The sequence below is a fragment of the Peromyscus maniculatus genome, chromosome 8, assembly GCF_049852395.1.
Source record: "Peromyscus maniculatus bairdii isolate BWxNUB_F1_BW_parent chromosome 8, HU_Pman_BW_mat_3.1, whole genome shotgun sequence".
Taxonomy (NCBI): domain Eukaryota; kingdom Metazoa; phylum Chordata; class Mammalia; order Rodentia; family Cricetidae; genus Peromyscus; species Peromyscus maniculatus.
Genome location: NC_134859.1, coordinates 101,225,367 through 101,243,703, shown reverse-complemented (window position 1 = coordinate 101,243,703; position 18,337 = coordinate 101,225,367). Strand labels below are relative to the sequence as shown.

Sequence of the window (18,337 nt, the reverse complement as noted above, 5' to 3'; positions counted from 1 at the left end):
GATTTAAAAACCAGTACAACTTAGAAAACCAAGAACTCCATGCCCATTCCAAGAGCCCATGCATGGACACATGGAGCCCAAGGAAACTGGAGTCTTGGGCCCCTCACCAAATAACTAAAGCCTGTTTGAGGGGTACACACACCTCATCTCACCTTATAGGCTCTGTAAAATGACCCTGATTTTGAGGATAGATACTGTTTTGTGATCATTTGCTCAGAGGTATACCATACATGAACTCAGTAAGCCAAGAGGCCAAGAGATTCCCCCTCCCTCACTAAGCTAATGAATTCACACACACACACACACACACACACACACACACACACACACACACACACCTCACCAGGGCTCAGCTGGGCCTGGACTAGGTTTGGGATGAAACAGCAGCCTCACCTTCTCCCTTCTGTCTCCTCCAGTCCCAGGCCCACCCATGGGCATCCTGTTTCCAGAGGTGAGAACCACGTCCGTGCGGCTCATCTGGCAGCCCCCCGCAGCCCCCAATGGTATCATCCTGGGTAAGGCTGCACCCTTTCCTGTGCCCTTCCTAGGAAGGAGAGAGGAAGTGGCATGGTGGGTAAAGGAAGCAGAGATGGGACAGGCCTGAGAAGTGTCCTCAGCCCCTGAGGACTAGGATCATAAGTCAGTCATGGGGTTCACACCTGTAACCCCAGCAGACACACCTGGAGAGGCAGAGGTGAGAGGATGGGGAGTTAAAGGCTGTCCTCTGATACCAGCAGACTTGAGGCCAGTCTGGGCTACATGACACCTGGTTTACTAGTTACAGAACACCATGAGCAAAAGCAGAGTTTATTTGGGCTTACAGTTCCAGAGGGGTAAGAGTCCATCAGGGAGGGGAGGAGGCAGGGCAGCAAATGTCAGGCTTAGTGACAGAAGAGGAAGCTGAGAGATCACATCTTTAACAGGAAGCACAAATCAGAGAGAGAACCGGAGTAGAGTGAGGCTCGATCATCTCCAAGTCCAACCCTAGTGATGTGCCTCCTCCAGCAAGGTCACACCTCCTAAACATCCCCAAACAGTGCCACCACCTGAGGAGCAAGTGTTCAAATACCTGAGCTTGTGGGAGACCTTTCCCATTCAAACCACTACACCACCTCAAAAATAAATAAATAAATAAATAATGAATAAAAAGAAATCTGAAGAGCCAAGAGTGATGTTGCGCATTGTGTAATCCCAGCTCTCAAGAGGGAAAGGCAAGGGGCGTGCGGCAAATTTGAGGCCAGATTGGTCAATATAGCAAGTTTTAGCTCAGCAAGATGTGCAGATCAGGACCCTCTCTCAAAGTGATGATGCTGGTGGTGCTGGTGCAGGTACTGGTGATGAGGGTGATGTTGGGGTGGTAATGGTGATGATAGTGCTGGTAGTCATGGTGATGATAATGGTAATGATGATGATGATGATGATGATGATGATGATGATGATGATGGTAGTGATAATATCTTGGCCTTCATCCTCACTTCTTTTCCTGTTGTAGTGATAAAATACCCTAGCAAAAGCAACTGAAGGGAGAGAGGACTCATTTGACTCACAATTCCAGGTTAGAGCCTGCCATTGTCAGGGAAGTGACAGCCTCAGGAGCTCCAGGAGCTAGTCACATCACAGTCACAGTCAAGAGCAGAGCCATGAACCCGTGCATGCTCACACACAGCTGGCCCTCCCCCACCCACGGAGTGTCTACAACCAAGATAGGTCTTCCCAAATCAGTTAATGTAATCAAGACAGTCCCTCACAGGAATTCCCGGAAACCTGCCTCCTAGGTGAAGAGTTGTCAAGTAATATTGGCCATCAGTCTTGTTTCTCCTGATAGAACTCTGAACCCATCACAATATCTGCAGGAGAGCAAGGTCAAGGTTTAGCTCTCTTAAGAACTATGCATTGTCTTTATCCTTCCCAGTGCCTCTAGCTGGTCCCTTGCCAGCTTTCCATCTAGTAAATTTTGGCCAAGCAAGATTTCCCTCAACATTCATACACACACACACACACACACACACACACACACACACACACACACACAAAGGTTTGAGGAGTTCTAGGCCAACCTATACAGCCTAGCAAGGAGACCTTGTCTTAATAATAATAGTAATAATAATAATATTAATAATAATAAATGATAACAATAATAGTTTTAAAAAGAATGAACTGAGCCTGGAGAGATGAGTCAGTGGTTAAAAGCACTGGTTGCTCTTGCAGAGGACCTACGTTTGGCTCCTAGTGTTCACAACCATCTCTAACTCCAGTTCCAGGGGATCTGATTTCTTCTTCTGACCTCCATGGGTACCAGGAACATGCATGGTACACATATGTGCATATAGGCAAAACATTCATACAAATAAAATAATTTTTTAAATTTTTGATTAAATTAAATTAACTCCTGAATATAGACACCAAAGGTGCCTTGGCCTACCTGTACCTCTCTGTTGGGCTTGCGCAGCACTAGTCCTGGAGGAATGGCACATTACCTGAGAAGATAACATGATGGGGGATGTCAAGTCCTTTGGACTAGACAGCCTTGGGCTGGTGCTTCGGAGCCCCACTAGCTAACAGGTGACTTGGCCTCTCTCCTCCTCACGTGGACTAATCGAGGGGTCTAAGACACCATGCACTGAACTCCTTATCCCCACCAAAGGCCACCTCCCTCAACCACAGCGGAAGGTGTAAAGGTGACCGGAAGAGTATCACACAGGCAAACGAGGGCCAGGGAGGCCTGACTGCACGTGCTGCTGAGTCGCGTAGGGATGGACCAGTCCTCTTACAGGGCGCTGCGGCTGCTTGCTCTGCTGTCCATCATGGCCCTTTGCCTTTCTTCCCCACAGCCTACCAGATCACACACCGGCTCAACGCCACCACAGCCAACACCGCCACAGTGGAGGTCCTGGCCCCCAGTGCCCGCCAGTACATGGCCACAGGCCTCAAGCCAGAGTCTGTCTACCTGTTCCGTATCACAGCCCAGACCCGAAAAGGCTGGGGAGAGGCTGCTGAAGCCTTGGTGGTGACCACAGAGAAGAGAGGTAACTGCCCGTGGGGCTGGGTAGCAGAGAAGAAGGGCTTTGTAGCCCACTCAGGGGCTTAGCACCCCTCCTAGTGGGTGGCTGGGATAAGCAGTGAGGAGCCATGTTGCTTTAGTCTACAATGGAGAACGGGCTCCTATATTGGAGTCAAGGCCAGTGAAAGATCATGCCATCTTACAAAACTGAACTGGAATTTCCCAGGATCCTACTCTACTCTGGGTTTCTAAAAGACAGGTTGAGGCTGAGGCATAGCTCAATGCAAAGAGTGCTTGCCTGGCATGCATGAAGCCCTGGGTTCGAGTCCCAGCACTGCATAAACCAGATGTGGTGATGCATGCCTGTAATCCTAGCACTTGAGAGGTCCAAGCAGGAAAATCGGGAGTTCAAGGTCATCCTCAACTACATAGCAAGTTTGAGGCCCACCTAGGATACATGGGACATTGGCAAAAATAAATAAATAAATAAAAATGAATAATACTAAAGAAGTGGTTGATGACCCTGCACCCTCCCAATCCCCTTCTAGCCTTGTCCCGCTGGGCTAGAGCCTGGAGTCTAGGCTGCCACTACCTTACTGCCCTGAGCAGGCACCTTGAACTGAGAGTGGGTTCCCTAGATGCCAGCCTGAGCCCCCAAATGGTTAAAGGTGATTTGTTAGAAAATGTTCCCAAGGGGGAAAAAACCAGTAAGACAGTGGATTTCCTCCAAGGGCTTCTTTGCTCTTAGGGTATGTGGGGCAACATCCATATACCTCTGGGTTACCCTAGTTGGAGGAAGATGCTCCTGGCATTGAGCAGGTTGGGGGGGGGGCTCCGCAAAGCGTCCTGCAGTCACAAAGCTGCCCCACCACAAGGCCAAGGCCAAGAACACTGAGGCTTGGAAGCCTGCCATCTGGGGTAGGAAAGTAGCTGATGAAAGGGGGAAGTGGAGCAGGGGGATGGTGGGAATGAATTCCCACAGGGAAGCATGGTTCACTCCCACTCCGTCAGGCACAGTGCAGGCCCCATCTCTGTCACCAGCAGAAGCAAATGTGGCAACTCCTCCGTCAGGGGCTGTCATGAGCGGCATGAGTCTCCAGGCACCCAGGGCTCTGGAAGCTGAGGGCAGGTCTCACCTGAGGACTCATGTGTTGACTGCTGGCAGAAACCGTACAAAGGCTCACAAACGTGGAAGTGAGAGAGAGAGGAGGTGTCTGTCCCAAGTTCAGGACACCTCCTCCCTGCCCTTGAGAAAAGACACTGCTGCCCTGCTCAGGCCACACTGTCTCACCTGTTCCCCGCCCTGCCTCCCAGACCGCCCGCAGCCCCCTAGCAAGCCTGTGGTGCAGCAGGAAGATGTGAAGGCTCGCAGCGTGTTGCTGTCCTGGGAGCCAGGCAGTGATGGGCTCTCCCCAGTACGTTACTACACCATCCAGACGCGGGAACTGCCCAGCGGCAGGTGGGCGCTGCACTCGGCCTCTGTGAGCCACAATGCCTCTGCCTTCACTGTGGACAGGTAAGGTGGGGCCCTCACCCACTCCTCTGCCCCCTTCTCTGCTGGAGACAGTACCTCGAGTGATCGAGTGATCGATCCTTGCAGGAGGGAGGGGGAGGTTTCTGAGAGCATCTTCAGCTGGTCACCCAATCCTTCCTTCACTCACCCCACCAGGCACACTCACCCCTTCCAGCCCTCTCCTCCTCCCTGGGAAGCCCATTAAGGCTACCTCTTAATTATCTGTGGAGCCTGCCAGGCCCCCTTAGCAAAGCGCTTGCCATCCTTCATTAGCGATTCTCCCGACAGCCCGTGTCCTCCTCCTATCTCTAATAGGGGTATGAAGCTCCTCTCCAAAACTCTGGCCTCAATCTAATCCCCAGTGGTTATATTTTTTGTATTCCAGTCAACGTGACCTGGAAGTTGAGCAAGCCTTTCCTCCCCGCTCCCCGAGCCCTGTAAATCAAGAAGAAAGATGTTTATTAGGAAGAAAATGAGGCTCATAGAGACAACTGGCTTCCTCTCTAGGGAATTCCACCCCCACCCCCACCCCCCAAAAAAATTCCTAACTTTAGGAAAGGAAGTACAGCTTGCAAGGGACCATGCATGCGATTGTGGGGAGAGGGAGGTGTGAATGTTTTTGGTTTTGGTTTTGGTTCTGAGACAAGGTTTCTCTGTGTAATAATAGCCTTGGCTGTCCTGGAACTCACTCTGTAGATCAGGGTGGCCTGGAACTCACAGATATCCCCCTGCTTCTGCCTCCCGAGTGCTGGGATTAAAGGCATGGGCTGGTGGCTTTATTCAAACTGTCCAGCGTCAATGTTTTCATGGCCACCAAAGCGTGGGTAAACATGAGCCTGGAGATGTGTGGCTTATCATTACAATGAAAGGCAGCCTAAGCAGGGATGGTAGAGGGCCTGGCCTGGGCACTCAGCATCTCACTGGGCCTGTCCCAGTGTGTCCCCTTCCCTAGGCTTCATGTTTCCATCTGCGTGGTGTGTCAGCACCCATGTCCCCCTTCCCCCCGGCTCCCCTCTTCCAGCAGGGATAGATAGGACCCCACCGTGGAAGTGTGTGGGAACCGGGTCTTGAGGGACACTGTGTCAGACTTGTCGTCACTGTGACAGACTCCTGGAGGAACCAACTTAAAGGGGAAGGCTTGTTTGGGGACACAGCCTTAGAGGTTTCAGCCTGAAGCCAGCTGGGTCTGTCACTTTGGGCACAGTGAAAGCAGCATGTGACAGAGGCCCATGGTGACCAGGACACAGGACATAAGATATACCCTCTGATGCTCTGTCCCCAGCGATGCACTTCCTCTACCAAGGCCCCACTTCCTGAAATTTCCACTTCTCAAAAGACAGTCACAGCAGTGGGGAACAAATCTTGAACACGGTAGCCCGTGGGGGATTGTTCATGCTCAAATCATAGTTGACACCTTGGTCATTGGCCCCCAATTCCCTCCACAGACTCAAGCCCTTCACATCCTACAAGTTCCGAGTAAAAGCGACCAATGACATCGGGGACAGCGAGTTCAGTGAGGAGTCAGAGTCGCTGACCACCCTGCAGGCCGGTCAGTGCCACCTCCCTGCTTGGGCCTCTGGCTCTTGACCCTGCTTGCTTCCTGGGCAGGAAGTGTTCTTCCGTGGGAGGGGCCTCTGAGGGTGAGAGGGGGCTCACTAGACCTGCTCGGCCTGCTGCCTCCAGGCCAGAATGCCTAGAGGTTTGGAACAAAAGGGATTTTGCCTAGGGCTCAGGGTCCCAAACTCAGCCTGAAATTTGAGTGCAATTCTTCTCTGATGTCCCCCCAGCTAGCAGGAGGTGGGAGTTGATGCCCACCTCGACCCGGCATCTAACAGCAACCTAAGTTCTATGGCTTTGAGGGGTTCCAAGGCTCTGGGTTAGGCTAAGGTCAGGCCCTCAGTTCACCCTGGCTGTTTGCTCTGGGGAAAGTGGTAGGTGTCCAGGGAACTCACGCAGGACCTACCTAGACATCAATGTCAGCAGAATCTGGCCCCTGTGCGTTCCTGGGTGGGGCTGACTTTCCCAGCCCCCAGAGTCCACTGTTCTGCCTCTCTCCACAGCCCCAGATGAGGCACCCACCATCCTGTCGGTGACACCCCACACCACCACCTCTGTGCTAATCCGATGGCAGGTACGGCTACGTGGACAGGGTGGGTTCATTTCCAAGGACTCGAATAAGTTCTCGACTGAGACCAAAAACTCCACCGGTCCCCACCAGAGCTGCCTTTGCCTCTGTTCTATATCCCCCAGAGCACAGAGAAAGACATGAGAGGTCTAGGCATGTGCACAGAGCACTAGAAACATGTGTGTCCACACATGCACACACTCCACCTCTGGATACACATACCAGGCAGATGAACACAGACTGAGGGGGCGGCGAGTTGTGTGGCCCGAGATCACACAGCTCAAATGACAGGGTTAGTTTCATGACCCCAGGTCTGCTGAACCTGTGTACGGAAAAGCACCTGGAGGCTATGAGGACCCCCCCCCCAAAAGGCTCCACAAAGCCCAGACATAGAGGTCAGTGACAGGCTTCCCGACAGAGACCTGTGACCCTCATCATGAGTGGTGTCCCCTTGTCTAGGTAGAGTCTCTCCCAGCTGCCTGCTCTTTGGTTTGCACTATTGGTTCTACCAGGGCCGGAGGCAACCTCATCAATCAGGCTGCCCATGCATTCTCTGAAGTCTAGCCTTGGGCTCAGTAGGTCACCCACAGAAACCCCCCCCCCAAAAAAAAAGGCTAGCTCCTGTCCCTACTTCTTGGGATCTGAGGAACTGGCCCTAGCAGCAATCTTTGTACAATTGAAGTCTGGGATTCTGGAGGGAATACCTCCTAAGTGGGCCTGGCAGCCGTACATGAGCCAGAGGAGGCTGGAGCAGATGGGATACCCTGACAAAAGGGCCAGGCGATGCCCATGGCAGCCAGGGAAGCAATTAAGAAGCTAATAAAAAGCCTGAACCATTTCAACAGATTTCTTAAAGGAGGTATCATAAAGAAAATAGTTTCCACTTGGCAGAAAGCCTGTTCTCCGGCTCAGCCGAGGACAGGAACAGAAAGCAAAGGAGGGAAGAAGGGCCGTGCACACGGGCGTGCTCATCCTTACCCAGGCTGTAGTGTAGGCAGAGGGCTCAGTTCCTGGGAAACACCAGGAAGTGCTGGCTGGGTGCTCCTCAGAGCAACAGCCCCAGGGAGGCCACATGTGAGTCACAGAGTTCCCGGACAAGCAATGGCTGGTGACTGCAGAGGTGTGTCTTCCGGTCTTCTCGCCACTGTGTGACCATGAGCCAGTACCTTCATGTCTCTGAGTGTGTTTCCTGCTCTGCTAAAGAGGGCTTGCATGGTGATTCCTGCCCTTCCCCACCTCAGAGGGAATGTAACAACCTCTCTGAAAATGCCCCCAAGCCATCCCAGTTTCTTTTTCTGGTTGAGATAGTCCTTGCTCTGTGGTTGCAGGAGATGTGGTGGGCAGAGAGGGTGGAGGGAGATAAGCAGTCAAGGGCCCTCCCCACGTTTGACCCTCATACCTGTAGCCTCCAGCTGAGGACAAGATCAATGGCATCCTCTTGGGCTTTCGAATCCGGTACCGAGAGCTGCTCTACGAAGGGCTGAGGGGCTTCACTCTTCGAGGCATCAACAACCCTGGGGCCAAGTGGGCTGAGCTCACCTGTAAGTAGTCACCATAGGGTCTTGGGGAGGGGAGGGGTAGGCATGCTCACCTCCCTGCTCTGAAGCTCCCAGTTTCCTTGAATCTGCTAACCTGCAACCCTGCCTCCCCCTCCTTTGTGTTCATCCCCTTACCCCAGTCACTCACTTGCTAAGCATTTATTGAGCACCTACTGCATATTCCCAGGCACTATGGGCACACACCAGTGGTTAAGCAGACAAGGGTCCCTGACCTCTCAGATCAGTCTGATGGAGGAAGAATCAGGCATTCAATACTTAAACCCTGAAACAGATGTCAAGGGCCATGGGCATGACAGTTTGGGAGAATGTTCCAGAAGAGTTCCAAAGGACTCTCTTGACATGGAAGGATGACCCCAGGTTAGGCAGGCAACTGTGTGGAGGGAGGAGCCACCAGCTTAGAAAGACCATCAGCCTGGAGAGCTAGACTCCACCAAGGACAACAGTCAAGACCCCCACCTATTCCTCCGCAAGTCAACACCCAGCCCTAGGGCCAAAGAAGCCAGCCTGTAAGTATAGGAGAAGGAGAGAAAAGAGGGGACGTTCAGATGGAAATCCCAGGAATAGAGGATGCTGGGAAAGTCATGAGCAAGAGAAGGGTGTGCGTGAATGTTGGGTTTGGAGGACTCACAGGGGGCATGGAGGCGATGGCCTGGCTGTAGGAGGCATGGGGGGAACAGAGTCAAGGAGGTTGATGTGTTAACATATCGAAAGAGCATGAGGCTGAGCCAGGGAGGCAGGCTAGGTGTGCCGTGGACGTGGGTTCCACGGGGCTCCATGTCTGTTTGAGGAGAGGAGAGGGAGGCAAGCAGGAAAGAGGAGAGCGTATAGAGGATGAGGAGCAGGGACCACACTGTTCACCAAAAGAGAAGTCAGGCAGCCTAGGTCCCTGTGGGCTCTGGCGCTACATCCCACCCATATCTCCTCAACTTATGGAGCCGTAGCTTCCGGGGATGTTCACAGACAACAAAATGATTGAACACGGAGTGAGAAGATATTAAAAGAAACCCATAGAAATACCCAATCCAACAGCTCATGTTCTTTCCTTATCTTTATTTATTTATTTTGGCCGATGTCTGCCTATGGCTGTGATTTTTATATGGCCTGCTTCTAATTCACTCATATTTCTTGACAATAAAATTGTTTCTGGTTCATATGAGAAAATTGACGATGCCAGTATTTCACCGCAGTTTACCGAGAGCTCCAAAATGAAACCTGGGAGCCAGTGGGATGAGAAGGTCCCCCAGAACTGCCCACAGGGTTGGGAGGCTCTGAGGGGCTCCCCCATGGTCAGTGTAGATCAAGACAGGAACAACAATGTTTTAGGATCTACCCTCTCCCCAGTTCCCATCTTGGACCCCTGACTCAGCACCAGGAATTGGAAGCAGTCCCCCCCCCACCCCACCGCCTGCTCCATTGCCAGCCTTGTCTTCCCATCCCAGGCCTGGTTGGTTCCCGGTGGGGGGGATGCCTGTGTACACTAACCTCTGTCTGCTGTCTCCCTGGCCTCTCACCTCCTGCCCCCCAGCCCTGTACTCCATGCGGAACCTGACCCGGCCCAGCCTCACGCAGTACGAGCTGGACAGTAAGTCCCCTTGCATGGTGGTTCATCGTGGCCCAGGCCTCCTGGGATGGGCTGGGGAGGGGGTCCTCACGAACACCTAGACCCAGGCCAACTAGGTCCCCGCTGTCCTGGGTTGCTTTCTGTTGCTGTGATAAAGACTGTGACAAAACGCAACTTGAGGTGGAAAGGGTTTGTTTGACCTTCACATCCATCGTCCAGCACCAAGGGAAGCCACGCAGGAACCCAAGCAGAAGCCATGGAGGAACGTTCCTGGCTTGCTCTCCATGGCTTGCTCAGCCTGCTTGCTTATACCACCCAGGACCACCTGCCCAGGGGTGGCACCACCCACAGTGAGCTGGTCCCTCCCACATTAACCATTGATCAGGAAAATGGCCCCTCTGTAGTTATCTACAGGCCAATCTGATGGAGGCATTTTCTGAAATGAGGTTCCCTCTTCCCAGATGACTCTAGCTGTGTCTAGCCAGCAAACCCACTTCAATTCTAGGACCACCTATAACACATATGTGTGCGCACGGAAAGCAGGCCGTGTTCTGGAAGAGACTCCTCCAAGCCTACCCTATACGTGCTGAGTAGTAAAGTATAGACTTGAGTGGGTGAGGGGGCAGCAGGTCAACAGTAAGAGGTAAAGCGCACTACAGGGCAGGCAGGCGGGCGTCCATGGCTGTTACCTGACTTGACCCGGGTAAGGCATGTTGGCCCTCGCTGTCCCTCTAGCCCTGTCTGAAGCTCCTGTACGTGTGTGAGGCAGGTTCTACACACACACACACACACACACACACACACACACGCACGCACGCACGCACGCACGCACGCACGCACGCACGCACGGCCTTCTGATGAGGAAAAACCAACCTCAGAGTCTAGACTGCCCTTCTCTCCTCAGCGTGAGCCTACTCCATGACAGAACTGCCACCCTGGGGAACAGAGTGGGAGGGAGACAGGGACAGCAGAGGACAGAGGACAGGAGGACATGCTGGCCACCAGGAACAGGGATCACATCTCCCATCCAGGATGACAGAGCCCAGATTCTTGCAGCAGCTTGGGTTCACCAGGCACCCTCTCCCCACTCCCCACCCCACCCCCAAGCACTTCAGACTCAACTGATCCTTGGGATTTCTTGACCCAGAATTCGCAGTCCATAAGCACTTCCCTCTAGGACTGAGCCAGTGGAGGTGGGGACGGTGGAGTGCAACTCAGTGGTAAAGCTTGTGCTCAGCCTTGGAGAGACCCTGGATTCACTCCCTGGCCCCAAAAGAGTGGGGGGGTGGGGGGAGCTAGTGAATGGGGATAGATGTGGACACAGCAGGGACATGGATGAAATGGTTTACATCTGCCATCGCGGGAAGGTCCAGGGAGGCCAGCACTGTTAATAAGGCCTTCCTCAGCTCAACACTATTCACTTGGAGATTCAGTTGTCGTTATGACCCTAGAGCAGGAGGTTGCTTTATGTCACGAATTCTGTTGGCAGGGTACAGCCCAGGCATCTAAGGTGCATTGACTCTTACGCATTTCCTGCCCAATGTCACATGGGGCACTAGATGGCAGATGCTCCTCCTCCCTTCCCTGTAGCTCCAGCCTCCGTGGAGAACTCCTTCCATGGGCTCTGTGACCTCTGTGTCCCTGACCCCCAACTCTTGCCCGCAGATCTGAGCAAGCACAAGCGTTATGAGATCCGGATGAGTGTGTACAATGCCGTGGGTGAGGGACCCTTGAGCCCACCACAAGAGGTCTTTGTTGGGGAGGCAGGTGAGTAAGCCCTCATGAGTCCCAGGTACTCATCCAGCCCCCTGCCCGCCCTAAGCCACCTCCTCTTCCTAGCCTACACCCTTGAATACTCACCCACCAACCTTCATGCCCTCCAGTGCCCACGGCAGCACCACAGAATGTGGCCATCCACAGTGCCACAGCCACACAGCTAGATGTGACCTGGGAGCCACCCCCTCTGGACAGCCAGAATGGAGACATCCAAGGATACAAGGTATGGGTGATCTGGCAGAGGAATGGGGTGCAGAGGGCCAAAGGGGTGGGGAGGGCTGGGTGAGCGAAAGGAAGTCCCAAGCCCTTCCTGCTCACAGCCAGGTGTTCGCCCTCAGGCTCCACTGCACACCTGTGGCCTTGCACAGCTGACAGAAATACTGTAGCGCTGTAGAATATTTACATTCTGAGGCAGGCTGAGCTTGATCCAAAGAACTCAGACCACACCTCGGCTTATTCTGCTCTAAGGCACACAATGCTCAACTCCACCACCTCCAGCCCCTCAGTCACTTCAGATTTCTGAGGAGTAGTGGCTGGAGATGTAGCTTAATTGGTAGAGTGCTTGCTTTGAATGCACAAAGCCCCAGCTTCAATCCATAGCACTGTGTAAACCAGATGTGGTGGTTTATGCAACTCCAGCACTCAGGAGGTAGACAGAGAAGGACTGGAGTTCAAGGTCAAACTGGACTTTATAGTAAGTTTGAGGCCAGCCTAGGCTACATGAGACTCTGTCTCAAAAAAAAAAAAAAAAAAAAAACAAAAAAACAAAAAAACACCTGTGGCTTCTTAGGCCCAGTTAGTGATTAGGTGATCAGTTTGCAAAGCACTGCTGGAAATATTTGAAAATCTGCCCAAAGGTCATCTCTGATTCAGGATGCTGTGTTATAGTGGGGTTCATTTTGCAGCACCCTCTAAACACTTGCAGCTTGCTGAAGGCCTGGGAAGCTGCTACATTGTGGCCATTAATGTCCATTTTATAGAGATGAGGAAACTGTAGCCCAGCTTGATGTAGTCTGGAGAGGTCACAAACTAGCAGGTGTCAGAATCCAGATGCCCAGCTCAACCTTGCCAGGAAGCAGAAAACACAGCCTGGTCCCGTGAGGAGGCAGTGTGGGGCGGATGCAGCCGGGGCCCAGGAGGAGGCAGAATTTAGAAGAATAAAGAGCTAACTGACTTCCCTTGTTGGCGCATGCAGCCCTTGGCTGTGATGGAAGCATGCCTCCCTAGCCAGCATCTGGGGGAGACTGATTCCTGATATTTGGATGGTATTTCAGAAAATGGACCCCATGCAATGGCCCTGGGGGCACTGGGTATGCAAACCACAGGACCCAGTGGTTTCCCTGGCCCAGCCTGTCGACCCATGGGTGACAACAAGTGTTTGCCAAGGTGAAGCGCTTTCTCTGTCACACAGTCTGTGGAGACAGGCCACCCTGGTGTAAGGCAGAATCCAGTATAGGAAGCTTTTCCATCCAGGGTGGAGGAGGAGGAGAAAGAAGAGGGAGGGAGGCATCATGCCAAGGAAGCTCTGGAGATGGGTGATACCCCCTCAAGGCTTTGCCCAGGAGTGCCAGCTGGGAAACCAAATATTGCACCCATAGCATATGCCTCTGGGGAGAAAAGAGGCGCCAGGTGGAGCCAGCCACAGTGTGGCAGTCACTAGACTGTTGAGGTTTAGAAGTTGTGAATTAGCATACAGATCCAGGAAATGTGTGGGTGCCCAGGTGCCATAGAGAACACAGCGGATGTTTGCAGTTTCCAGAAAATACAGGCCATCCTGCAGGGATGGAATTGTTATGTCCTGGATGTGAGCTGATTAGTGCTGTGGCATCAGCACCCATGGGCAGGGCCTGATGTGTTCACATCAGCATCCAGGCTGTAGGTGGGGCTCAACTGGCAGAATGCTTACCTAGCATGTGTGAAATCCTGGACTCTATCCCCAGCACCATATATCCAGCTGTGACAGTGCACACCTGTAACATCTGTATGTAACCCCTGTAACACCTGTGTGTAACACCTGTAACCCCAGCACTCAGGAGGTGGAGGCAGAAACATCAGAAGTTCAATACCATCCTTTGCTTCATAGCAAGTTCAAGGCCAGCCTAGGCTATATGAGTTCCTGGAGGAAGAAGAGGGGGAGGGGGTAGCACTGGTAGATTCTAACAGATGACTCTGACATGAGGGAAGAAGAGGAAACATGGACTGCTGTTCAAATCTTAAATGGTCTTTTAATTAAAAAAAAAAAAAAAACAGAGCCGGGGCTGGAGAGATGGCTTAGCGGTTAAGAGCACTGGCTGTTCTTACAGAGGTCCTGAGTTCAATTCCCAGTAACCACATGGTGGCTCACAAACATTCGTAATGAGATCTGGTGCCCTCTTCTGGCCTGCAAGCATGCATGTAGGCAGAACACTGTATACATAATAAATGAATGAATGAATGAATGAATGAATAAATAAATAAATAAATAAATAAATAAATAAATAAATAAATAAATAACCCAGAGCCATATATCAGGGTGAAAGCTGAAATATCAGAGAAGCAGAACAGCTAGTCACTAGTTCTTACATCTACAAAATTCTCAGCCTAAAGAGAGTAAGTGAGTTCCTGTTTCCTCATGCCTTGTATACCTTTCTCTGCCCTGCCATCTTACTTCCTGGGATTAAAGGCGTGTGTGCTTCCCAAGCAAAGACATGAGATCTCAAGTGCTGAGATTAAAAGTGTGTGCCACCACTGCCTGGCTGTTTCTCTCCTATACTGGATCAATCTCGTGTAGCCCACTGTGGCTTTGAACTCACAGAGATCCAGATGGATCTCTGCCTCCCGAGTAATAGGATTAAAGGTGTGTGTGCCACCACTGCCTGACCTCTATGTCTAATCTAGTGACTGGCTCTGTCCTCTGATCCTCAGGCAAATTTATTAGGGTACACAATATATCACCACAGTTGACAGCTCCCTAGCCAGGGAGCATGAGGAAGATGGACCCTCAGTCACAGGGAAGGAAAAGGAGGAAGCTGGAGGGACCCGGAGTCTGGCTTCCTATGTGTCCATTTCAGAACATCGGCTAGCCACCAAAGGAGACTAGGAAGCTGTAGCTTCAAGTGGGGCTTAAGAGAAGGGATCCACACCAGACGTGTGCACTGGGGAGCGCTCAGCACATAGAAGGTGCTGGAGTGAGAGAGTCTGTACACGTGCAGATGAGAAACCAAAGACCCAAACCTGAGCCCTGAGGCAAAAGCATGAGAGCCAACTCAGAGCTCAAAGGAGAAAGTGCTTCTGTGGGGGGGAAATGCAGATTTTCAACTCCTATTGAACTGCTTCTGTGGGGAGGAAAGGTGGATTGTCAACTCTACTGAAAGACAGCAAGTGAAGCCCAGGGAGCAGTTTTTTTTTTTTTTGGGGGGGAGGTGCTAAGAGAGAATTAGAGCCCAGCTGATTTGTGGATCTTTTTTAAATATATATATATATATATATATATATATATTTTTTTTATTCATGCAGTGTTTTATCTGCATATATGCCTGCACACCAGAGGAGGACATCAGATCCCATTATAGATGGTTGTGAGCCATCATGTGGTTGCTGGGAATTGAACTCAGGACCTCTAGAAGAGCAGTCAATGCTCTTAACTTCTGAGCCATCTTGCCAGCCCTGGTTTGTGGATCTTGATTGGCTCTATCTAAGATGTCAGAGGGGGGCTGGGGATGTAGCTAAATTGGACCCAAAGCCCTGGGTTCAATCTGCAGATTACATAAACCAGGAATGATGGTGCACACTGGAATGCTAGCACTAGGTAGCAAAGACAAGAGGATCAGAAGTTCTAGATCATCTTTGGCTACATAGTGAGTTCGAGGCCAGCCTGGGTTATGTGAGATCCTATCCAGGGTGGGAGGGAAAAAGAGAGAGAAATGCTGGAATTAGGCCAGATAATTCAATTTAACAAGATTGGCCATCTATAGCCTATAGGCCAAATCTAACCCACTCTCTTTGCATAAATAATGTTTTGTTGGGATATAGCCATGCCTGTATGTTTACAAGTTGCCATGGCTACTTTTGCACAAGAGGGCTCTGAAGAGATCTGAATAGTTGCAACAGAGGCCAAGAGGTCTGCAAACCCTAAAGCCTTGATCAGCTAGTCCTCTGCAGAAAAAAAAAAAAAAAAAAAAAAAAAAAAAAAAAAAAAAAAAAAAAAAAACCATAGTTAGGGTGGCCTTAAAGAGAGCCAGCAGAGCCATGGGGACTCACGCCTTTAATCCCAGTGCTCAGGAGGCAGAGACAGGCAGATCTCTGTGAGTGTGAGGCCAGCCTGCTCTACATAGTGAATCCTAGGCTATCCAGGGCTTCATGATGAGCCTCAATTTTCAATTAATTAATTAAAAAGTGAACCATTAGACCAGGCATGGTGGCGCATGCCTGTAATCCAAGTACAGATGGCAAGAGGGGCTGAGACAGGAAAATTTTAAGTTCAAAGCCAGCCAATGCTACATAGTCTCAAAAATGAATTTGGATGGATGGATGGATGGATAGATGGATGGATGGATGGATGGACAGATGGAAAGATGGAAAGAGAGTCACTGGGCCAGGCATGGCAGTACATATCTGTCATCAAGTACTGGAGTGGAAAATGGAGTTGAGGCAGGATAATTGTGAATTCAAGGCCAACTTGGGCTCCTATCAAGGCTCTTACTCCAAAATAGCAGGAATGACGTTGGGGAGGTGGCTCATTGGTTAAGGTCATTTCCTGCTTTTCTCAACACCCACAACTGCATCTGACTTTCGCACCAGGAGCTCTGACACCTCTTCCTCTGACCCTTACGGGCACCTGTACTCATGTGCACAGTCACACACGCATACACACACATGCACACATAATTAAAATTTTAAAATAAAATAAAAACAAGGGCTATAAATTGGTTGTGGTGATGAACGTGCAGGCAGGGAGATTAAAAGTTCAAAGTCCAGACTGAAGAGATGGCTCAGCACTTAAGAGCACTGACTGCTCTTCCAGAGGACCTGGGTTCAATTCCCAGCAACCACATGGCAGCTCACAACTGTCTGTAACTGCAAGATCTAAGACCCTCACCCAGACATACATGTAGGCAAAACACCAATGCACATAAAAATAAAATAATTATTTTTTTAAAAGAAGAGTTCAAAGTCCTTCCATTTAACTAGTTTAAGGCTATCCCAGGCTACATGAGACTGTATCAATAAGTGAACAAATAAAGAAGGGTCGAGAATGTGAGTGAGTGGTAGACCAGCTGCTCCCCATGCACAAGGCCCTGGGTTCCATCCACAGCATTGCCTCCCTTCTCTGGGGGGAGGGGAAGGGGCCGATGAGAGACACGATGGGTGTCACGATGATAGGAGGTAGCAAAGTCCCCCGGTTCCTTCAGCTTCCCATCTCAGTGCTCTACTGGGAATGAAGTGAGAGAGAAAGGGCAGGGAGAGGGCGAGTATAGGAAACAGCTGGAGCCAGCTGTCTATTCCCACAGGCTCTTCTGTGCCTGTGGACTCAACCTGCTGAGAATCATCGATATCGGAGGGAAGTCTTGGGCCTGAACTGAACATGGAGACATTTTCCCTGTTGGTATTCCCTAGACAGTGTGCTGTGATGACTGTTTATACAGCCTTGACCTCACATGAGATGTTCTGAGCAGTCTAGAGATGGTGTGAAACTCATAAGAGGATAATGTAGGTTTGTGTTGCCCTAAGTGGCAGGATTTCCCTCCTTTTAAAGCAAAATAATATTCCATTGTGTGTGTACACAAGCACCACATTTGTCCACTTAACCCACTGACAAATGTTTAGAAGGGGTTTGGGGTTTTTGTTTGTTTTTGAGACAAGGTCTTATGTTAGCTCAGGCTAGTTTCAAACTGGCTACGTATTGGAGGGTGACCTTGAACTTGCAACCCTCAGCTGCTGCTTCTCAAGTGCTGGGTGACAGGTGTATAATAGGGTGCCTGGATTTCCTACATCTTGGCTAACTATGGCTCTTACTGCAGTGAACACAGGAGTGTAAATATCTTCTTCAAGATCCTGATTTTAATACTCTTGGATACATTCCCAGAAATGAGATTGCTGGATCATATGGTAATTCTATTTTTAATTTTCTTTGAAGAACTCCAGACTGTTTTACACAGTGGCTGTGCCGTTTTACATTCCCGGCAATGGCACAGGAGGCTTCTAATTTCTCTCCATAGGGATGATTATCTTTTGACACTTTGACAAGAGCCACCATCATTGGTGCCACAGGACAGGCCCTTGCAATTTGTTTTGTTTGAGACAGGGTCTTGTGTAACCCAGGCTGATCTTGAACTCATCGTATAGCTGAGAATGAGATTTAGCTTCTGGCTGTCTTACCTTCACCACCCAAGTGCTGGGATTGCAGACATGTGGCATGGCACACAGCTGGTCATTGTGTCATGGACTCTCATGTCTCCAGTGGTTAGTAATGTCGGGTACCTTTCCAGGTTCCTGCTAGTGGTTTATTTGTCTTCTTCTTGGAAAGGTCCATTTGTTTTCTTGCCACAAATCTATATGAACCCAGAAGACATGGGTTAAGTGAAATAAGCCAAACACAGAAAAACTGGTCTACACTTAAACATCAGAGTCCATGGGATAGTAATAACAAAACAGAATAGTCAAAGTCATGCAGTCCGGAAGCAGAAGGTTGTGGTGGGATTTGCTCTGCCCGTGACCTTGGGCTACAGAGCCTGAAGGAGGCGGTGACTTCTTAAAAGGAAAGGGAGGCTGGGTGGCCAGTGGTGCATACCTTTAATCCCAACATTTGGGAGGCAGAGCCAGG

At 50.7% G+C, this 18,337-nt stretch overlaps 1 protein-coding gene across 2 annotated transcripts in view; it reads left to right on the top strand.

Moving 5' to 3' along the window:
• Positions 1-18,337, top strand: part of Sdk2 (sidekick cell adhesion molecule 2) — a 284,873-nt gene that overhangs the window by 230,882 nt on the left and 35,654 nt on the right. Inside the window, exons 28-36 of one of the 2 annotated variants that reach the window (XM_006970439.4) lie at positions 417-515; positions 2,832-3,026; positions 4,316-4,517; positions 5,960-6,063; positions 6,575-6,645; positions 8,045-8,180; positions 9,724-9,780; positions 11,425-11,526; positions 11,643-11,758. In XM_006970439.4, coding sequence (XP_006970501.1) covers positions 417-515; positions 2,832-3,026; positions 4,316-4,517; positions 5,960-6,063; positions 6,575-6,645; positions 8,045-8,180; positions 9,724-9,780; positions 11,425-11,526; positions 11,643-11,758 — 1,082 coding nt within the window. The remainder of the gene's footprint in view (positions 1-416; positions 516-2,831; positions 3,027-4,315; positions 4,518-5,959; positions 6,064-6,574; positions 6,646-8,044; positions 8,181-9,723; positions 9,781-11,424; positions 11,527-11,642; positions 11,759-18,337) is intronic. The other variant, XM_042283063.2, reaches the window with a different exon arrangement.